General features: G+C 41.2%; 1 protein-coding gene across 1 annotated transcript in view; it reads left to right on the forward strand.

Moving 5' to 3' along the window:
• LOC136863554 (calcineurin-binding protein cabin-1) overlaps window positions 1-21,641 on the forward strand; it is a 609,489-nt gene that overhangs the window by 400,997 nt on the left and 186,851 nt on the right. Inside the window, exon 18 of the mRNA XM_068225987.1 lies at window positions 4,686-4,831. Within this exon, the coding sequence (XP_068082088.1) occupies window positions 4,686-4,831 (146 nt within the window). The remainder of the gene's footprint in view (window positions 1-4,685; window positions 4,832-21,641) is intronic.

Raw genomic sequence — 21,641 nt, forward strand, 5'->3', positions numbered from 1 at the left:
CTGTTTTGTGAGAGTTCTTGCCAGTTGTTCATATTCAGACATCTACATAGCTTGAAGATTTCGTTTATCCAGGAACAGCGTGGTCTTCCCACGGGTCTTTTTCCTGTTAGTTCTTCTTTAAAGATTCATAAGATCATCCTATCATTTTCCATCCTTAGAAGATAACCAGCCCATTGAAGTCTTCCGGAATTGATGATGATGATGATGAATATTGGTGGTTGCTGTGATAGTAAGAGTATTTCTTTATTTGATCTCTTATTCTAGGTTCGAGATACAGAATCAAAATACAGTCCAAAAATTTTCCTGTTTTTATTTTCGAAAACCTGCAACTGATTTTTTTTCCCCACAGAATATTGCTCTTTTAGAAATTATACAAACCAATAACAGACTTTTTAGGGTGGCTCACCAGTGGTGTCGTGAATGTCCTTGGGTGTGGAAAGTAGATGCCTGTAGATGATTCACAAAGTTCCTATGTTTTTATTCTGAACTTCGTGGCTTTCAGAATTATATACTGTTTCAGAAGTAACAGACCTTTTCAAAGGTACAAAGATTCATCAGTTGTGATGTTTTGTGATTCAAGGCAGATAGACTGAAATTTAGTGTCTATTATTTGGAGAATGTTTTGAATTTTTAATAATTTTGTAGGCTCTGTGTAATTGTCAGCTGTTCTATTATCAACAAAATGCAAGAATCGCATCATGAGTTCACACTGGTCCTGTTTTGTAATTCGGATGAAGACTGGGCACCCGAGAAATGCATCCACACTCGAATAACTACTGTACGTACGCAAATAATCCCAGCATGTTCTTTTCAAAATTTGGCAGCAAAACGCTGGAGTGCAGGTATTATTTGCATCAAGGTTGATACAGTACTCCTGAAATACAGAAATCTGGTAGTTGGTATTTTGCTGCCCACTCTGTTGGCAGCTCTGTTCCTGCCACAAGTGAGAAGTGTGACACGTAAATACCATGTCATTAGCTTGGCATCAGTTCAAGTAGGAGTAAAGGTTTTAGGATGGCTGGTGCGAGAACTCATTATAGGTCAGTTAAAGAAAGGAAAAAGAGTTGCAGTACATTTTTTTAGGAAGATTAGAGCTCATCTTGAACAGACAAACAGTAACTACTGGGCATTTCATGGACAAAGGCAAAATTTCCAGAAATTGAAAAAGGACATGCAAATTTGTGTTTGGAAGGAGACAGTAGGGTTACAAAAGAAATGTGTGATGAAAGCTATACCAATATAGTTACGTAGGTTGAGTCATAAGTCATGGCAACTTTTTTTTCCCCTCGCAAACAGGAGACAACACGGAAAATCTAAGATTTGCATTTGGAAACGTACAGTATGTACTTGCGTATGATGCCACTAGATGGTGTATGTAAACAACAGTGTGGGTCTAAGCATGCCCCCAAGTTCAGTGTATGAATGAGAGCATAACAAAATGGAAGTCAGTAAGCAGGAGCAACGATCGTAGGTTCTTCCACACCCGCCTTATTTGCCTGATCTGAGTCCATGTGACTATGATCTAATCCCCAAAGTCAAGAAGCCATTACGTGGACAGCAGTTTGCTAACAAACAGGGCATCATAACAGCATTTCGGAGAGAGGTGTCGCACGTTAGTGATACACATGCAGCAAATGGTATTCAGCACCTGCCCCACCGCTGGCAACGCACAGTGGAAACCTGGAGTGATTATTTTGAAGGTCTGTGACCAGTGGAGACCTGTCCTTTGTACGTAGTCTTGTGTATTTGCTGCCTATACCATAATTAAACAATGTTTACCAATAGCCTGAGTTCTGTTACTTTCCTAGGAGAATCTCCTGAAGTCAGAATTTGTCTTCAGGCACTATGCATAAGAACATACCCTATATTTCCATATGCATATCTTAGATTTTCTGTGTTTTCTCCTGTTCACGAGAGAAAAAATAGTTGCCATGACTTATGACTCGACCCTCGTAGCCGTGGATGGCTTGTGCACGTTTTTGAACAAAATAACTTCAATTTTCATATGAAAACTGGCACTGCGCAACATCCCTTAGCCAATTATGTACAAAAGATTGACAATTTCCACAGATTCTTTATTGGTTTGTGCCAGAGAAATTCTTATTGATTCCTAAAAATTGGTAATGTAGACCGGACACCAGTATATTTTGAAATGTCATTGAACTATATTAATGAAGATTACGACACAACGAGCTGACTTAACACAGATGTGTAGTACATTTATAAGGTACATAACTCTTAAATGTACCGAGCTCGATAGCTGCAGTCACTTAATTGCGGCCAGTATCCAGTATTCGGGAGATAGTAGGTTCGAACCCCACTATCGGCAGCCCTGAAAATGGTTTTCCGTGGTTAAGGCCACGGCCGCTTCCTTCCCACTCCTAGCCATTTCCTGTCCCATCGTCGCCATAAGACCTATCTGTGTCGGTGCGACGTAAAGCAACTAGGAAAAAAAAAAAAAAAAAACCCTCTTAAATGTAATTCGTAATATTCCTTGAAAACAATTGTGTATGAAGTTGAATAACAATGTCTGTCACCATTTCACCACCACTGGGCGAGTTGGCCGTGCGGTTAGGAGCGCGCAGCTGTGAGCTTACATCCGGGAGATAATGGGTTTCGAATCCCAATATTGGCAGCCCTGAAGATGGTTTTTCATGGTTTCCCTTTTTCACACCAGGCAAATGCTGGGGCTGTACCTTAATTAAGGCCACGGCCGCTTCCTTCCCATTCGTAGGCCTTTCCCGTCCCATCGTCACCATAAGACCTGTCTGTGTTGGTGCGACATAAAGCAAAATAACATTTCACCACCTGACGATGGCCCAGCCTCTGAAATGCATTGTGAAGTGAATTATTTAATAAAACATCAAAAGTGATTAGTAACAGACATTTATTATTTCATAATGAACTATTTTCACAGCCACAGACAAAGCCTATCTCAAAACTTTGTTATGTTTAAAACTTTTATATTTACCTAATAAAATGATGTGTGTAAAATATTTGGGATTACATTTTTTCCTTTCTCTGTTCTCTCTGCAAAATTGGGATGCTCAGATATTTTTGTTTTGTTTTCCAGTATCAGAAGTATCAAGTATCAAAAAGGTGGAAGATTTTCAATTATTGTAAGTCTCTGTGATCCTCAGGACTGCCGACAGTGGGATTCAAACCCACTGTCTCCCGGATGTAAGCTCACAGCCGCATGCCCCTAACCACATGGCCAACTCGCCCGATACAGTGAGGTTTGAACCCGCTGTCTTGTGAATGCAGGTTGACAGCTGTGTGACCCAAAGGTGCGCAGATTATTCAAGTATATATAAGAGAAAGTTCATAATGACGGTCGCCAACAATAAATTTTGCGTAACTTTCCCATATATTTGTAACGTTATGGGTTACTTGCAACCAAATTTCATGAAGGTACTTGTTGTTATTGAATAAAGAACAGGAAACAGCACAAAGTAAATAATTAAGGTCACTTAAATTGGTAACAAAAAATGCTGTTCCATGGTGAAAATAACCTGCTGCTGGACTATTAAGGAAGATAACGGCGCGATAAGCTGGTAGTGCTTCTTAGTAATTGTTTCAGTACACAACACAAAGAAAACTATCACCTTAACCTAACACATTGGGATTACACAGCAGTCCTAGAAGAAGTGCAATCTTCGATCTACATGCAGCATGACTTAGGAAAGAGTTTATGGTATGCTTCTTAGAAAAGCAAAGAATGTAAAGTACAGTGAAAGAAATACAGCTCAATCTCTCCTATTTGAATTGGACAGTAGTACTTATAGATACGAACAGGAAGTTTGAGAGCCCGGTATTGGTCGCTTTAGTGACAAAGCATAACCTCTTGGCCAGTCGGCAAAAAGTAAACTTGTACCATGTATTCATATTCAGAATAGAAATGAATCGTATATAAAATTAATAATCAGTCAGAAAATGATCTGATGATACATCAGTTGGCAAAAACCTTAAATTAAAAAAAGTACTAAGTAAATTGATTCAGTAGAAATTCCAGGCATACTGTCGTATGAAATGGCCTTTTGTTTTGTTTTGATGAGTTTCAGTACTTTTTCCTCTACATAGGGGGGTTCATCCCATCTAGAGGTCTTCCTCCATTGTTCAGGTGCCATCCTCAGAGGACTGTATTCTATTCCTGGCCCTGTTCGAGTATGAAGATTGGCACAGGGGCTATTATATGTTTGAAAAATATATCCCTTGCAGGTGGTGTATCTGAAAGGAGAAACATTATCTTGACAGATGCAAGGACTCAAATTTTAATTTTACTCCATCTAGAAGGGCTTCTCCACCCAAATCCGTTAGCACCTTGTTTGCTTACAATAGTGTCTCATTTACACCAAAAAATGTATAAGTGATTATGCACTTGGCCACAGACAAACATAAAAAGTAATCCCTTGTACAAACCATGATCCAGAGCGAATATCTTCTTAAAGTAGTTTACAAGAAGGGAATGAGGCTGAATAATTTGGTGTCTCCTCTTTCCTTTCTTCTTAATACCTATGTGAACATGTTTGTATGCTCAGAATTTGTGTGTTGTCTTTCACCTCTGTCAGTACTGTTTCAGTAGTGTTGCTTTGGGCACTTGCCTGTTACCTCCACTTAGGTACTCATATCTTGTACTGAATATTTTTCCATCTGCCTCTGTTCTTGAGATTTACTTTCAATTTTAGTTCTGCTGGTGGACAGAATGAACCAGTACATTGAAGGAGAGCTATCTCAAGTGCCACGACCTCCATGCGGCCATGCACCATTACCAAGAGCAGCATCATCCATTTTCTATTTGCTTGGAGATTTTTACTTCAAGAATAGTGATTGGGTAAGGTTAATTTTATAGTACAGTATTAATGCAGGGGGTCTACCAGTCATGAAAGTCATGAAAAAATCATCATTTGGAGTTTTGGTCATGAAAGTCATGAAAAAGTTACGAATTTTATTTTCAGGTCTTGAAAATAGTAAATGAAGAACTTAAGATATGTGAAGTTTACTAGTCTCTACAGGTAAGGATGCTTTTTTCCAGTGTATTGTTAAGTTGGTGTAAATTCAGAGGTTCCCTAATGACTATACTGAATTACTGTGCAGAATTTTGTGGAATTCTCCTGCTGAGGGGATGTATTTTTTTCTTAGCATGATGTTTTTTTCTGTTTAACTTCCATTGATCTTTGGATTTTCTGGAAGCAGAGGGATTATCCCTTCTCAGTGATCCAGACAAACATACAAACTTCTCACATAATGGGAGCAGTACAATAGATCTCGTCTTTTCAAACATGAAAGGACTTCACTTCATGAAACAGATAGTACTTCAAGATGTAATTATCAGAAAGCACTTACCAGTCGAGACGACTTTCATCATGGACGTAAGAAACAGTGTAGACTTCCACCCACAATGAGAGACAAATCCCAGGGCTATTAATAGAGACCGTCAAGTAGAGGAAGTAGCAAAAGCACTGGAACTACTAAACATGATACGACATGGAGATTTGAACGAAGTAATACGTACAATAGAAAACTTGTAGGAAAATTCAAAGGAATTACCAAGATCACATAAACGCAGGGCTAAACCATGGTTTAATGCTACTTGCTATGAGGCAAGAAGAATTACCATTGATGCTCTTCATACAGTGACTCGTACAAAAACTGACACAAACTTTCAGAATTATTCAACATTAAGGAGATTTTACAAGAAAATAGTTAAGGAAGCTAAGGAGGCGTATCAGCGTCAAATGAAAATCCAATTGGTAGAAAAAACAGAAGAAAACCCATATAAGGCTCTGCAACCAAGGCAACCGAAATTTCCTAGGCAATGGAAACATGGACATCACATTTTGGCAAGGTGCTGCAAGCAAGGAACTCCCGACCGATTAAGAGAAATACTAATGAAACAGATTTAAATATCGTATCCAGCTGTTCACAGAGGACGAAGTAAAAGCGGCCATTCTGCAGAGTAAAGGTGGAAAGGCTTCTGGTCCAGATAACATCTTCAATGAACATCTTAAACAAACCTTAACAGTGTTCAAAGCAGTTTGGACAGCCATCATGAATCAATGCCTCATACGAGGAACCATCCCTGACAGATGGAGGTGCGCCACTCTAAAAATGTTTTACAAGGGGAAAGGAAATACTGGACACCCCGATAGCGTTGGGGTATCGCTTCAGAATGCATTCCGTTCAAGATACTGACAAAGCTTATCACAAATAGATTGACTGACCTCGCGGACTGTAAAATACATGAGGAGCAGCAGTTAAGTGTCTACAAGATGACTCAAAGGTCAACAGATTCAACTCATTAGTGCTGTACTTGTATGACAAACATGCTCCGGAGAGGCAGGTAAGATTTACCCGCCCCCCTTCCCCCTGGCTGACGACCGAGATAAGCTCTGTTATGGCCAGCCGTGACCGTTGGTACAGACAATTCAGACGAACATGTGACAAAGATGACTTTGAGCAATACAGGATACTTAGAAACAAAGTTAAACAGCTAATTAGAAACAGTAAATGCCACTACTTTCAACAGTTAGCGGGAAATAATAATTTAAACCAAACCTGGAAGAAGTTACGATCTTTTGGCATAGGCAAAGCCGTGGAAGAGCTCATTCCCACCATATCTCTAGATACCTTAAACGATTACTTTTCTCAGCCTAAAGTCGGACCAGTTCCATTACCGGCTAATCCCACAAACTTAGCATGCCGTTCCGAGCGCGACCAGTTCTCTTTCCACACCGTTAGCGCAAATGATGTTAAGCATGTGCTGTACTCTATCACTTCTGATGCGACAGGTAATGACGGTATCTCGATAAAATTAATTTAAAACATCATTGGGGCTGTACTACCAATACTGACTCACATATTCAACTACTGCCTGACCAGTGGAGTATTCCCGAACGTTGGGAAAGACGCACTAATAAGGCCTATCCCGAAAAACAATACCTTGGATTCTCCATCAGATTACCGCCCTGTATCCGTCCTGCCACCCCTCGCAAAAGCACTCGAACGCCTGATTCATGCACAAATCACTGTATACCTGACCCAAAATTCCCTCCTAGATCCTTTTCAATCCGGCTTTAAAAAAGGACATAGTACCGCGACAGCATTACTGCGAGTTACGGACATCAGACAAGCGATAGACCAACGATATGTGACTGTAGCAACACTACTAGACCTAAGCAGGGCCTTTGACACAGTTAGCCCTGGGTTACTACTGCTGAAACTCCGTAGTCTCAACTTTAATATGACATCTCTTAAATTTTTTAGCTCCTACCTCACTGACCGTTGGCAACGAGTATCAGTGGGAACAATGTACTCAGGATGGCACAAGAAGTCAATAGGTGTCCTGTAGGGGTCGGTTTTGGGCCCACATTTATTTGTTGTTAGTGTGAACGACATAGGGGACTCGCCGAAATATAGCAAGTACCACATCTATGCAGATGATCTTCAGATTTATTATCACTCATATCCACAAGACATAGATGTAGCCATTGACAGAGTAAATTTTGACTTACGACGACTGAATTACTAACAGTTCAACAATAATAAAGGTGTTTTCAATTTATTCCACCTATTCAGTACGTATTAAAAAAAAAATAAAAAAAATATAAGTATTGAATAGGTGGAATAAATTGAAACACCTTTATTATTGTTGAACTGTTAAAAAATTTTCAATACGGACCTAAAATGAGGTTTATGACATGTAATGGACTGAATTACTATGCGAAAAATAACAGCTTGTTAATAAATCCTAACAAAACTCAGGCTATTATATTTGGTACCAAAAGAAACCTTAACTTGTTAAACAGTAGACATGTACCCCCAATTATTTTTAATAATATTGTCGTGCCGTATTGTACGTCAGTAAGAAACTTAGGCGTTATAATGACTGAGACACTAAATTGGACTGAACAAGTGACAAATACATGCCGTAAAGTGCAGAAATCCCTTTTTCCTCTCAAACGCTACTCCACTATTTTTCCACACCATCTCAAAATACAACTGGTAAAATCCCTAATCTTACCAATCCTAGACTATTGCGACACTGTACTTACGGACATATCTCATGACAGTAACAAGATGCTTGAACGGAGTTTAAACACCTCTATTCGATTCATATTTAAGCTGCGATATGGTTCTCACATTTCACCTTATTACAGGGAGTTGTCATGGCTTCGTGTTCATGAGAGTCGCAGTCTCCACATGTTGTCCCTTCTGCATGGAGTTCTAAACACAGGTGTACCGAATTATCCCTCTTCAAAATTTAATTACCTCTCCTCCTATCATAACCACGATACACGATCTGGCTCCTGTTTAACAGTATCTCTGCCACTCCAGGACCTACAACTGCTCCTTTGTAGTCACTGCCGCGAGGCTATGGAATACCCTACCTGCTACCATTAGGGATTTGTGTTCTCATAGGAGATTTAAGATGGATTGCCGGAATCACTTTCTGAATACTTCTAGCTGACTTTTCGATGTGTGTAGTGTGAATGAGTGCGTGAATGAGCATATTTTCATAAAAAGTAGAATTATATTCGCTAGTTATAGGTTTTTACTGGGTTTACGTCCCTTATTATCACTAGTGTTAGTTTTATATTTATTATCATGTACATTTACATTGTCGTGTTATACATTCTATAATGGTTTTTATTACAATCTATTTTCTATTAGCACTATATTATTTTTTAAAAATTTGTTGTATTTAAATATTATACTGTATGTATGTTAATTATTTTAAATACCGTATTTCACGGCATAATCGTCGCCACCGCGTAATCGTCGCATCCTTTATTTTCAATACAAAAATCGGACTTCAAACCTTTAATTACATAATCGTCGCACGTCCAAATTTTGTTCACTAATCTGGTTAAAAGGTAAATGGAACTGCAACGTAAGTTGCACATGAATGCGCAATTTAAATACGTGTATGGTTTATGGGCAATTTGGCAACACAGTCACGTTTGCGACATGTTGCACAACGTATAAATAAATAATACCGGTATATGTACGACGCATGGCTTACCGGTAGACTATCGGCAGTTTGACAACGTGGTCGCGAGACAGTGTACTATTTATTCACCACCTACATATTATGAGTTCCCATTTGAAATACGTAAGGCTGTAAGTTATCGCTTATCGGCAACGTCGCCAGGAAATACCGGCTAGGTAGGTTGAATGGACCTCGAACCAGCCCTCAGATACAGGTAAAATTCCCTGACCCGGCCGTGAATTGAACCCGAGGCCTCCGTGTAAGAGGCAAGCACGCTACCCGTACACCATGGGGCCGGCTCCTGTGTTATTGCGCACGAAGTGAAATCCAAGACGATAACGCAGATTTCCACGGAATTATTCAGCCGAATTATTTACGATGTCTCAGTTGTCATCGCTAGACTCTTATCTTACTACTACGTCATAAGTGTCCGGGCATGGGATGAAAACTTTTATCCAAGCAGTCAAGATAATTATTATCCAATGCTATTAAAGTTTTATTTTATAAACTCGTCAGTAATGTAATGTAAAATCATCAATAACTGGGAAGAAATATTAACCCAATTACCGTATGTTTAAAAGAAATTGAAAAAAATGAATGTTTGTTACTGACGTCTCGGAATACAGTCAACTATACAGTAGATTTACACCGCGCCAGCTAGAGCTCCGGTTTGCGAGCTTTGCGCAAGCGCAGTAGTGTGTCGCAACCAACGGGTTCTAGGACATTTCGTACCACGGACATTTCGTACCACCGGACATTTCGTACCACTTGACCGGCTGATTACCTCCGAAGTGTCAGCTAATGACTTTAAAATATTTAGGAGAGGACATTCCGTACCACTTGAGAGAGTGAGAAGTATTGCGAAGTAAAAACGGTATCCTAATGAAAATATTCATTTGTATATTCATTGTCCACTAGTGCCGCAAAAGCCTCCGCACGGTGTGACCACTACTGATGTTAACCTTCCGTCGGGCGCAACTGATCTGATAGGCACACGTGTTAATTCTTATCTCGTATTCGTCATTCGCGGAGACCTAACTACTTCCACCTTTCAGTAATGTCCTGTTTCCGCGTGACCTTCAAGTCCATATCGGCCAGTTCATCAGAATATTTTATTTTACTTACTTGATACTGAAACAATGCAGTAGTTTATGAATATTCACAATAATAGTACTGTAATATTATCCATCCTTATGCTCACCAGGCACATTGCGCCCGAGCACGATGTAAGCTATATTTCTTTGCTAGTGGCTTTATGTCGCACCGACACAGATAGGTCTTATGGCGACGATGGGAGAGGAAAGGCCTAGGAGTTGGAAGGAAGCGGCCGTGGCCTTAACTAAGGTACAGCCCAAGCATTTGCCTGGTGTGAAAATGGGAAACCATGGAAAACCATCTTCAGGGCTGCCGACAGTGGAATTCGAACCCACTATCTCCCGGATGCAAGCTCACAGCCGCGCACTCCTGGATGTATATTTCTATGTATTGTTTTGTTGAGGATTTCTTTAAAAAATCAACTTTCTTATAATAACATTTACGTAAACATGACTGATAAGTATAGTTTAAAAGGCAATTATTAAAATTATATAGATGTTTTCTTCAGCAAATGTTGTAAATTAGTTTTGTTTCTGATTTCTTAAGTGTGCCTGACAGGCTCATTACGCCCGCTGGCGTGGAAATGGAATTCCAATTTGACATCAAGTGGTAAGTGGTACGGATTGTCCGGGCGCAAATATTTGGAGATTACGGGAAAACCGTTGACAGGTAGATAACGACCTGGGTGGTACGAAATGTCCTCAAAAATCAAGTGGTACGGAATGTCCGTGGTACGAAATGTCCGGACACCCAACCAACGAGCTAAACTGATAAATTGTTGCATGCTTCCTTGCTGCCTAACAGTATTGGCTGCTCTGGAATGGACAGATCACAGATGCATTTATTTGTTTCAGATTTACGTGATTACTGTAGACATGTATGCGTGAGAATTTAAGTTTTTAATTTGTGTTTTGGGTGTTTGCAGAAATAATTTGTTTTAATAGTGAACAATTACGGAAAGTCATTTATATCGCAAAACATTAACGTGTGAAGCGATTATGGGTAAATATAGAAACTATTCTGCGGGCTTCAAGCTAAGCGTAATTGCCTTCGCTGAACAGCACGGGAACAGAGCTGCAGAAAGAAAATTTTCTGCGAGTAAAAAGTTGGTGCGTGACTGGCGGAAAGTAAAAAAACAAGCTAAAAAGCACAAACCCTTCTAGACGCGCGTTTAGAGGTCCTAAAACAGGGAAGTTTCCTATAATAGACGAAGAAGTGTTTAAGGTACGTCAGTGAAATACGTAACAGTGTTACAAATTAAGGGACAGGGGGTAGCGCGCAAACACAACATACCGGTAACTCGGTTTAAGGCGACTCGTGGGTGGATTAAGGGGTTCATGCGACGACACAATCTGTCAGTCCGAAGAAGAACAACACTAAGCCAAAAGTTGCCTGCTGATTACACGGACAAGATTGTAAATTTTCACCGATTTGTCATACGTTTGCGCAAGGAAACTTCGTACTTGCTTTCTCAAATCGGTAATGCCGATCGGACTCCAATCTTCTTTGATATGCCTCGCAACAGCACTATTGCGCTAAAAGGATCACGGAGTGTATTAATGAAAACCAGCGGTAGTGAGAAGTTGCGATGCACGGCAATGCTAGCCATTACAGCTGACGGGAGAAAGTTGCCGCCTTACATCATTTTCAAGAGGAAAACGATGCCTAAGAATATACAGTTTCCCCGTGGAATTCATGTACGAGTGCAACCAAAGGGTTGGATGGACGTAGAACTCATGCTGGACTGGGTTAAAACTGTGTGGAATAGAAGACCTGGTGCACTACTAAAACAACCAGCTCTGCTTGTTTTAGATAGTTTCCGAGGTCACCTCGTGAACGAAGTGAAGCAAATTCTCACTACAAATAAGACACGACAGATAGTCATTCCTGGTGGCCTAACATCTGCTTTGCAGCCACTAGACGTATGTGTTAATAAACCCTTTAAAGACCACTTACGTCGATTTTACAATGAGTGGATGATGAGCGGCGATCAGCAATTGACGCCCGCCGGAAATATCAGGCGTCCACCCTTGGACTTGTTATGCTCGTGGGCGAAGAAGAGTTGGGATCTTATACCACCTGAACTAGTCTCCAAGAGCTTCAAAAGGACTGGGATTTCGAATGCACTAGACGGTTCCGAAGATGACGCAGTGTGGCAGGGAGACGAAGAATCTGATACTGGTATTAACAGAGGCGAGGACGGCGCATCAGATAGCGAAACCTGTGATAGCGACACCGAAGATTTGGAATAAATTGCGTACCGGTAAGTCCGCATTTCACAACAAAGCGATAATTTTTTGCAAGTGTAATATTTTAACTTTAATACTCAAATTAATGACAAATTAAATTAATACGTTCATTTTTATTTTCAGGTTGGAAAAACGTTCGCCGAATTGTTGCGAAAAATTATGAATTTAGTTTTAGACTATTTTAATTATTTTGATGTATAAACGCGAGTATTACGTGCATCTTAAATTTGTATCAAATACAATTTAGTTATAAATACATTTTTTGAGTAATACAAATACTGGTGTTAAATATTCATCGTATAATGGTCGCACCCTACAATTTTTTTCGAAAATTTTGGTATAAAAAGTGCGACGATTATGCCGTGAAATACGGTATTGTGGTTAAGTGTAAGAGAGGGCCTTGAGCCCTAACTTCGCCACGAATAAAGACGAATTACTTACTTACTTACTTACTTACTTACTTACTTACTTACTTACTTACTTACTTACTTACTTACTTACTTACTTACTTACTTACTTACTTACTTAATTACAGGAAACGACGAGAAACCCAAAAGGAAAATTACATGTAGCTTTCGTAGACTTTTCAAAGGCCTTTGACTCAATCAATTCAATGTTACTGTTGGAAAGACTGGAGCATGCCTTGGAAAGTGATACATCTCTCCCTTAGTTCTGATAAAAAACATACTCGCAGGAAACTACGTACAGGTTGATGACAATCTGACAAAATCTATCCCAGTAGAGCAAACGACTGGAGTGCTTTAGGGGGACCCATCGAGTCCGATCCTCTTTAACATAGCGACCATGGACGCAATAACAACAGTAAATTCCAGTAATGTAAAAATATATGTTTACGCGGATGACATGGCGATTACGTCCTCATCTCGTGCAGATCTGCAAGCAGCCTTCAATAGATTAGTAGAATGGGCCAGTAGAAACGACCTACAGCTGAATGCAAATTAGACAGTAGTTATAACATTCAGACGAGGGGTAAGAATTGCATCACGACACAATTTATTATAAGAACGAAAGATTAACGATGGTCGCATCCTTTAAATACCTCGGAATGACACTACAGATTACAGGAACCACGTTCACACTTCACATCAAGGACAGGTTCGCAACTGCGATAATAGCAATGCACGACATCTTACACATAAGGAACCTCTCAGTGGATACAGTGATAAATTTATTCAGAGTGAAGATCTCGCCTGTTGTGAGTTACGGATTACATCTCATATGGGACCATCTTTCTAAGAGCAATCTTCTGGAATTGGAAAAGATCAAGGCAATTTATCTAAAAGGAGTACTCAGCGTATCTAAATTTACCCCCTCACAGTTGGTATATGAGCTGGTGAGAGAAAGGATCTTTATAGAGGATCATTGAGAATGGATGCTATTACATTTTACACCTGTGTACCAGAGTGTGTTAAAAGAACTACACGACAAGAAGAAAGTGTCACAGGTGAACATATAGTGGAAGTGGAAAGTGTTCTTTTGAAGACTTTATTTGTAAAGTATGATATAATGTTTTATTTGTGATGACCTAACCTGTACTGTGTAATATTTGTAACATATGTATTTGTAAAATGTAGTATTCAGTTCTATATTTACTGGAAGTATCCAGAAACTTTTGTTACATAAATTTTTGAACAGGGTGTGTTGCCTTTTGTTGGTTAGGTATTCTAGAATGTATTTGCTGACTGTTCTGGAAATGAAAGGTTCGCGATCGCGTATTCGAGAATGTAGGTTAAGTTCACGACTAAAGTTGGAGTTGTGATTGGTGAACCTAGGAGGGGATGGGCGGACTCTGCATTCTGATTGGCTACTCCAAGGCCAGGGTTTATATATATAGAAAGCGAGGCAGCGTTCGTGATAATTCGGTCTGTTTTGTCTGTCTTGGTCTGTCTGAAGTTTTACGTCTTGTGCGACGCTTCGCTACCGGGATGGGCCACCTTCGGGTAAGCACTCTTGGATTCCGTTCCGGCTAAAATTTCCGTAATGTTCGGTTGCTATTTCGTATAGGAGTCTGCCCTAGCCTAACCTAGATTCGCCTAATTCATTATTTAAGACTCCTTAGCTTTTCAGCTGGGCTTGCCTGTTGGTTTTCAAGGCATTCCCATTTCTTATTTCACTAAATATGTAGATTGTAGTTTGATATATTTACCTTGGGGTTTGCCTCTGGTAGTTCAGTGTCACTTGATGTACGCTAGAGTTTTGGAGAGTACGTTTACTTCACTGTAAATTGCATTGTGCAACTGGATTTGTAACTAGATGTATAGTTGGTTTGGAATTTTGTAACTTGTACGTAGATATTATCAAAGAACCTCTATGTTATGTGTATCACGGAGCTTATAGTTCGTAAGTTGCAAGTTTGTGGATTTGGTTTCGGAATGTATTTGTAAAATTTCACTTGTAAATAATATTTTTTCAAATTTGATGATCACGGCGAATTATTTCCGAATCAGCAACCTAAGCCATGTCCTTGGCCTCAGTAGGTCATAGTTCCTTCCACCTTCCTGGTTTATTGTCCACTAGTTGGCCCTACTGATATTTACGTATGTTTTGGTCGGCGGAGATCCGCGTAATTTCAGTTAATGTTTCCGAGTGTGTAGTGGTTTCTGATGTTGTGTAGTTGCTCTTAACTTCCCCCTGTTATTGTGTTTAGTGTTTTGTGTAACCACTGTAGTAAAGGTTACAGAAATAAATATGGAGCACATTTTACACCACAGATGCTATGATGACTCAAGATTGGCAATGTCCAAATTACGACCTGCGACATATCATGATGCGATTCGCTGTGCATGGATTCCATCACAAAATATGCGACAAGGCAAGATATTGCGACCCTACTAATGACTATACTTGCAAATTGTGTAAGAAACAATGCGATCGGTTCCATCTTCAAGAGTGTACGGAAAGAACAACGTTGTTGACCTCATTTTGTAGTGAATGAGCAATGTACGATATTGTATTTATTTCTTGGCCATTGGCTGCATTAAATTATTATATTTCAGGTTTCGTTAAGGATCCGTTGGGTATTTAAGATGTTATTTCTTTTTTCAGATTTTGTGAAGCAAATCTGATTCCAGAAATTGCCAGGAAAGTGTTCATTTCAAGCAAAATAGTTGGGCAAAGAAAAACATGAAGTACACTTGTGTCCAAAAGTTAAGCATAATCACTAAACAAGGCCATATAGCCTGATGGGAATGTCAGATGGATTGGTGAACAAACGGAAGCTGACTCAAACACATCACACAACTTGTCCCAAAAAAACAGTGTCAGAAAGGTTCTGATAGCTGAGGTACACCTTTGACAACTAATAAAACTTGGCAATGTCTTCCACAACAAAATATACTGTCAATAGGGTGCATGGTTGCCCCTAACGGCCACACATGCTTCGCAGCGATGTGGCATGCTCTCTATCAGATGGTCCAAGAGCTCTTGTGGCAGTCGATCCCATTCCACCAAAAGGGCAATGCAAAGGTCTTGGAGGGTCCTTGGTGGAGGCTGACGCGATGCAGTTTGCCTCCTCAGTGCATCCCAGGCATGTTCTGTAGGGTTCATATCCGCAGACCTCGCTGGCCAGTCCATGCAGTGAATGTCTTCCCCAGCCAGAAATTCATCCAACAGTGCAGCGCGGTGCGGTCGGGCATTATCGTCCATTAAGAGGAAGTCTGGACCAACCACACCTGTGAAGAGTCGAACATGTCGTCTCAGTACCTCATCCCTGTATTTCCGAGCGTTAACAGTGTTCCTTGGACCACCCATGAAGACGTGCAGGTCAATACGGCCATTCAAGATGATGCTGCCCCACACCATAACTCCACAACCACCACCACCATACTGGTCCCGTTCCACGATGTTCCTGTGGTTGTATCGGCTACCCGGTTCTCTCCAGATTAATGTGCGACAGGAATCGTTCTGCAAACTGAAGCGGGATTCATCTGTGAAGAGCACATGCCTCCATTCATTCATGGTCTAGTTTTGATGTTGACGGCTCCATAGTAAACGGGCCCGTCTCTTTGCTGGAGTAAGCACGATGCACACCACTGGACGTCGGACAAACAGCCCTGCTGTTCTGAGCCTCCGGTACACAATTTGCCGGGAAATGGCAACCCCTGAGATGGATGCAAGCTCCGCCGACAATTGTTTTGCAGGTCCACTCCGATTTCGACGGGCGGTTAAGGCAAGATATCGGTCCTGCTGTTGGGTGGTTACCCTTGGTGAACCTGGTACTGGCCTATGACTAACATCTTCTGTGTCTCAAAATCGTCTCCAAAGCCTGGAAATGACACTTTGTGGCACATTCAAGGATACGGCAATTTCGGTCTGTGTCTGGCCTGCTTCCAGGTGGCAAAACGGCGTCCAGATGGCATCGGAGCCGAACAAGTCTAGGCCTGGTCGCTCAGCGATTAGGGGCTTGCTTTGCCTCCTACTACTGGCTGGAGATGTCCACTTAAACCCCGGTCCCACCACTTGTGAAATGAAAACAGACATAAACATCTATTGTCAGAATGTACAAAGCCTAAACAATAAGTTGTCTGATTGTGAACTATCCCTGCCAGACTTAAGAGAAGTTGACGTGATTGGACTTACTGAAACATGGCTCTTGTGGGCTAGTGACAGTGAACTACCACTCAATGCTAATTACAGCATATTCCGTCGTGATCGCGCTGCTCTAGGTGGTGGAGTGTTGCTAGCAGTGAACAGTGCTTTACCGTGTAAATGTAGGACAGATCTCGAACGGAACTGTGAGTTAGTGTGGGTGGAACTACTTTTTCCTCGACGCCCTGTACTTGTGGGATGTTACTACAGACCACCGAACAGCCCATTCTGTGACCTTGAACAGTGCCTGGACTCAGTCATTGCAGCTCTCCCTCATGGTGAAGTAATTTTAATGGGCGACTTTAACCTGTCTATAAAGTGGTCTTCTCCAACTACCGGACTGTCAGCTAATAACTGTGACACATACTTTATAGACAGTTTTATTAATGGCCTCGGACTGAAACAGTTTAATATGTACCCAACCCGTGGACCCAACACCCTGGACTTCATTCTCTCCTCACTAGAACTTAAAACAATAACCTCAGGCAGAAACCTTTTCCTGTGCGACCACCAGTCTCTCGATGCTACACTCCTCCTTCCCCACCCCTCCTCAAAGCCTCACAGCAGGACATCCTACCGCCCTACCTATAACTGGCGCCGTGCCGACTGGCCTGCAATGTGTCGTGCCCTAGAATGCCTTCCCTGGAGTCTGCTCGAAATAGCTGATATCGAATCGGCTCTTGACCTGCTGTACGACTGGCTGCAAGCTGCAATTAAAGACTTCGTACCTGCACAACGAGCTACTACCAGCAAATATCAACACTGGATATCACAAGAGACCAGACTGATACTATTTAATAAGAAGAGAGCTTGGCGCCTGTGGAAAGACTTCCCTAACCCACACACTCACAATACCTTTGTTAAAATCCGCCGCCATGCGAGGTTTATGGTCAGAAGAGACTACAAAACACACGTAGACACTGTCACTGAAAACGTCCGCAGCAATCCCAAGCGCTACTGGAGTCTCATCAACACACGGAGAAGGACGGAGCGGATTCCTGCCAGCGTAAACCACAACGATACAACAGCAGACGGCGCAGATCGCAATGAACTGTTCAACAGGTATTTCTTCTCCAACTTCTCCCCTCCCTTACAAAACCAACCGCTCCCTCCCATTGGTACAGCTTCATACAGAACCCTATCAAGCATAAGTACCACACCAAGTGAAGTTCATAACCTTCTTCAAACTCTTCGCACCAACAAAGCTACCGGTGCCGACACTATAGGTCCTCCTTTCCTAAAAAATACTGCCAGCACTCTTTGCGTCCCTCTCTCTAAATTATTTAACAGATGTTTCGCCGCGGGCTATTTTCCTATTACCTGGAAACGGGCAAATATTGTCCCACTTCTCAAATCAGGCAACAAATTTAATGTTTCATCTTACCGACCAATTTCTATTCTCCCCACACTATCCTTTATCTTTGAAAAAATTATACACCAGCGTCTCCTCGTATTCACTTTGCTGTATATCTCAACCAAGCAGCATGGTTTTCTACCAGGTGGCTCTTGTCTAACAAACCTGGCCACTCTGCATAGCTTTGCTTCACACGCCATTGCAGCTAAATCACAGCTGGATATCTGCTACGTAGACATTTCGAAGGCTTTCGATTCTGTAGACCATACTCTGTTGCTCCATAAAATCTCCGAACGATTTAATATACATGGCAGTCTTCTGACCCTTCTTGCTGGCTTCCTACATAACCGTTGGCAGAGAGTGGTAATATCAGGCACTTCATCCTCATGGTTACCAGTCACCTCCGGTGTTCCACAAGGCAGTATTCTTGGCCCCTTGCTGTTTTCTTTGTCTATGGACGATCTGCCGTCCGAACTCAACGAAACAGCGAATACCCTACTCTTTGCTGACGACTGCAAGATATTTAGGGAGATCAGGAATCCAGCAGATGCAGCTCTGCTACAGTCCTCACTTAACGCCCTCTCGAACTGGTGCCGTACTTGGAAACTTATCCCCAATCCACAAAAATGCAGCCACATGACCATAACACTACGTAAATCTCCTCTACCGACATCATATTACCTACTCGACAAGCCCATCACCGTGGTTACGCAACAGCGTGACCTAGGTGTAATATTCAATACAAAATTACAATTTAAGACCCATATAGAAACATATACAACCAAGGCTATGAAATTACTAGGCATTCTCTATCGCTTCACAGAAATTTCTGACCCCATTGCTCTTCGTCACTTCTTCCTCATGATCATTCAACCTCTCTTAAACTACTGCTCTCCGATTTGGACAACAGCCTCCCCCTCCAATACCAAGCAGTTAGACAGAGCAGTGTCCTTCTTTGCTGCAATTGTAAGGAACAGAAACCCCAAGCTCAGAAATCTGTCTACGCAGCAGGTATTAATGGCGATTAATATGTCACCGCTGCACATCAGGCGACAGGTAGCTGACCTGAGATTCCTTCACGGGATCTTAAATGGACATTACCGCTCGGAACATCTTGTCTCACTCTTCTCTCTCTGTGTTCCTTCCCGCTCCACCAGAACCAAAGACCTTCTCCACATTCCCCACACTCAGCACTCAATACTTCAACGATCTTTCCTAATCCGCCTCCCAACACTCTTTAACAATATTAATAAGAGACAAGAGCTTGATCTAGCATCAAATAAAAGTGTATTTGAGAGGTGTGTAAATAATATCTTAAAGATAAGTTGATGCGAAGGGATTATACCGCCATCTTGACCCACGACGACTTGGCTATGAACATGGACATTCTCACGGTTTTCGATTTGGACAGTTGTTATTAGTAGGTTGTGTACCTGATCTTGTTATATTTTGTTATGTTTCTTATGTTTTATTATGAAATTTTACGTTTGTTAAATAGTCTGTTGACAGTGCAAGTGAAATTTGCTCAGTGTAGCTGTATCTTGTGCTTCGTGAATAAATAAATAAATAAATAAATAAATTATGTTGTCACGTTTACCACAAGGCTACACTCCGCACACTATAACAGGGCAAACACAACTGAGGGAATATTTGGCGCAGACACTGGCTGTGTTTACCTTGCGGTTACGCCGCTAGTCAAACCAGGGAACACTCCTTTCCTATACAGAGCGAACACGTAAGGTTGGTAGGTGCATGTGTCGTGCGATTTGCAGTCTGTTTCCTGTTGCCCTGCTTACTCGTAACTTATACTTAACTTTTGGACACTACTGTATGATTAAGACCAGTAATTACTGAAAGATACAAAACATTATGCACGCTCTGTAATTCAAACTTCGATATTAGTAATAGTGGTTATACATCAGTCCAAAAGCATGAAAAAGGGATGAAACAGCAAGAACTTAAAAAAAAATGTCGCACAAACAAACAACTCTCACTTTTAGTAATGTTCCAACTGAAACTTCAAGTGTAATTAAATCGTCCAGTGCTGTTTCCATTCGGCCTGAACTTTCAGTGGTACCATCAAAGTCAAGTTTTCCAATAGAGACAGATTTTCCTTGCCTGCAAAGTAATGGGAAGGTAACACAATCATCTTGTCCAAGATGAAATCACGTTGGCACCTGAGCTGTTTCGATGTTCACTTTTTTCTTCGGGGTTTGTTGTTTGAAGTTCAAAATATCTCGCTCTTTCTTCCAAACATTCGCTTTCTCTCGCTGCACTGGGCTTGGTTCCCTTTGTTCTTGCCTGGGCGAACCACCCTTCTCCACAGCAGGTCGTATGTTTGATGTCGGATCACGTCCATCCGATAGAGTATGAATTAAGTTCCTTGGCTCATGGGTGTGTTTCATGGTGCAGGGAGTGTCTGTAAAGTGTCCAGGTTTGGCGGTGAATTGTGCGGTGTTGTAGTGTGTTAATGGAAGAAGCAAGCAGAAAAGTGTAGTGATGTTGGTGTTTACTGGTGGTAAATGTGTTATTCATACTGGTGGTAGTGAATAACGAGTGGTTAGCATAAGGTTCCTTATGGGGGCTGCCATTTTTAAACCGCAAAGCGAAGGAATAATCGTCGTTCGTGGGAAATACGGGATACCCGCGGCTTACTAACAGACATACCAATAGTGCTTGAACTGAGAGCAAAGAGTACGTGAACAGGAAAGTCTCCAGTAACAATGGGTAAATGAGAATCGCACATCTTGGCATCCATATAATGACAGGATACAGAGAGCAGTATGACCACTATCAGTGTGACATCTGTAGTAAGGCAGTTGTGGGTACCTAGAGCACAGTACAGTGCGAAGCTTGCAGAAAATGGCAACATGTGGATTGTTGCGGCATGTCGTAAGGTTTATGTGAAAATATCACATGAAGACACTGTCAACTAATATTGTTATGCGCAGAATGCAAACCAGCTATCTTGAAAAAGAAAGCTGGAAACGAAGACAATCTAGAAAAAAATAACTGCAAGGCTGGAGGGCATGCTAGCTAACATCGAGAAAATTATGTACAATGAATTGGAGGAAATTAAAACGATAATACCAATTGAGATAAAAAGGTATATGGCAAATCAAATGTTAAGCAAGCAGAAAGCATCTCAGCCCTCACTTCAGAGCAAGGAAGAAGAACAACACACAACCAGAAACGTTCCACAGTAATAACTAAAGAGCAAACCCCATTGAATGAGGTGATGCAGGATGAAGAAGAAATTCCAAATGAAAACCAGAAAGTATTGGTCACAGACTCAAGAGGATTTATCCTGGACACAGAAGGAAAAGGAAGGGAGTAATGCAAGAAT

The sequence above is a fragment of the Anabrus simplex genome, chromosome 2, assembly GCF_040414725.1.
Source record: "Anabrus simplex isolate iqAnaSimp1 chromosome 2, ASM4041472v1, whole genome shotgun sequence".
NCBI classification, from domain to species: Eukaryota; Metazoa; Arthropoda; class Insecta; order Orthoptera; family Tettigoniidae; genus Anabrus; species Anabrus simplex.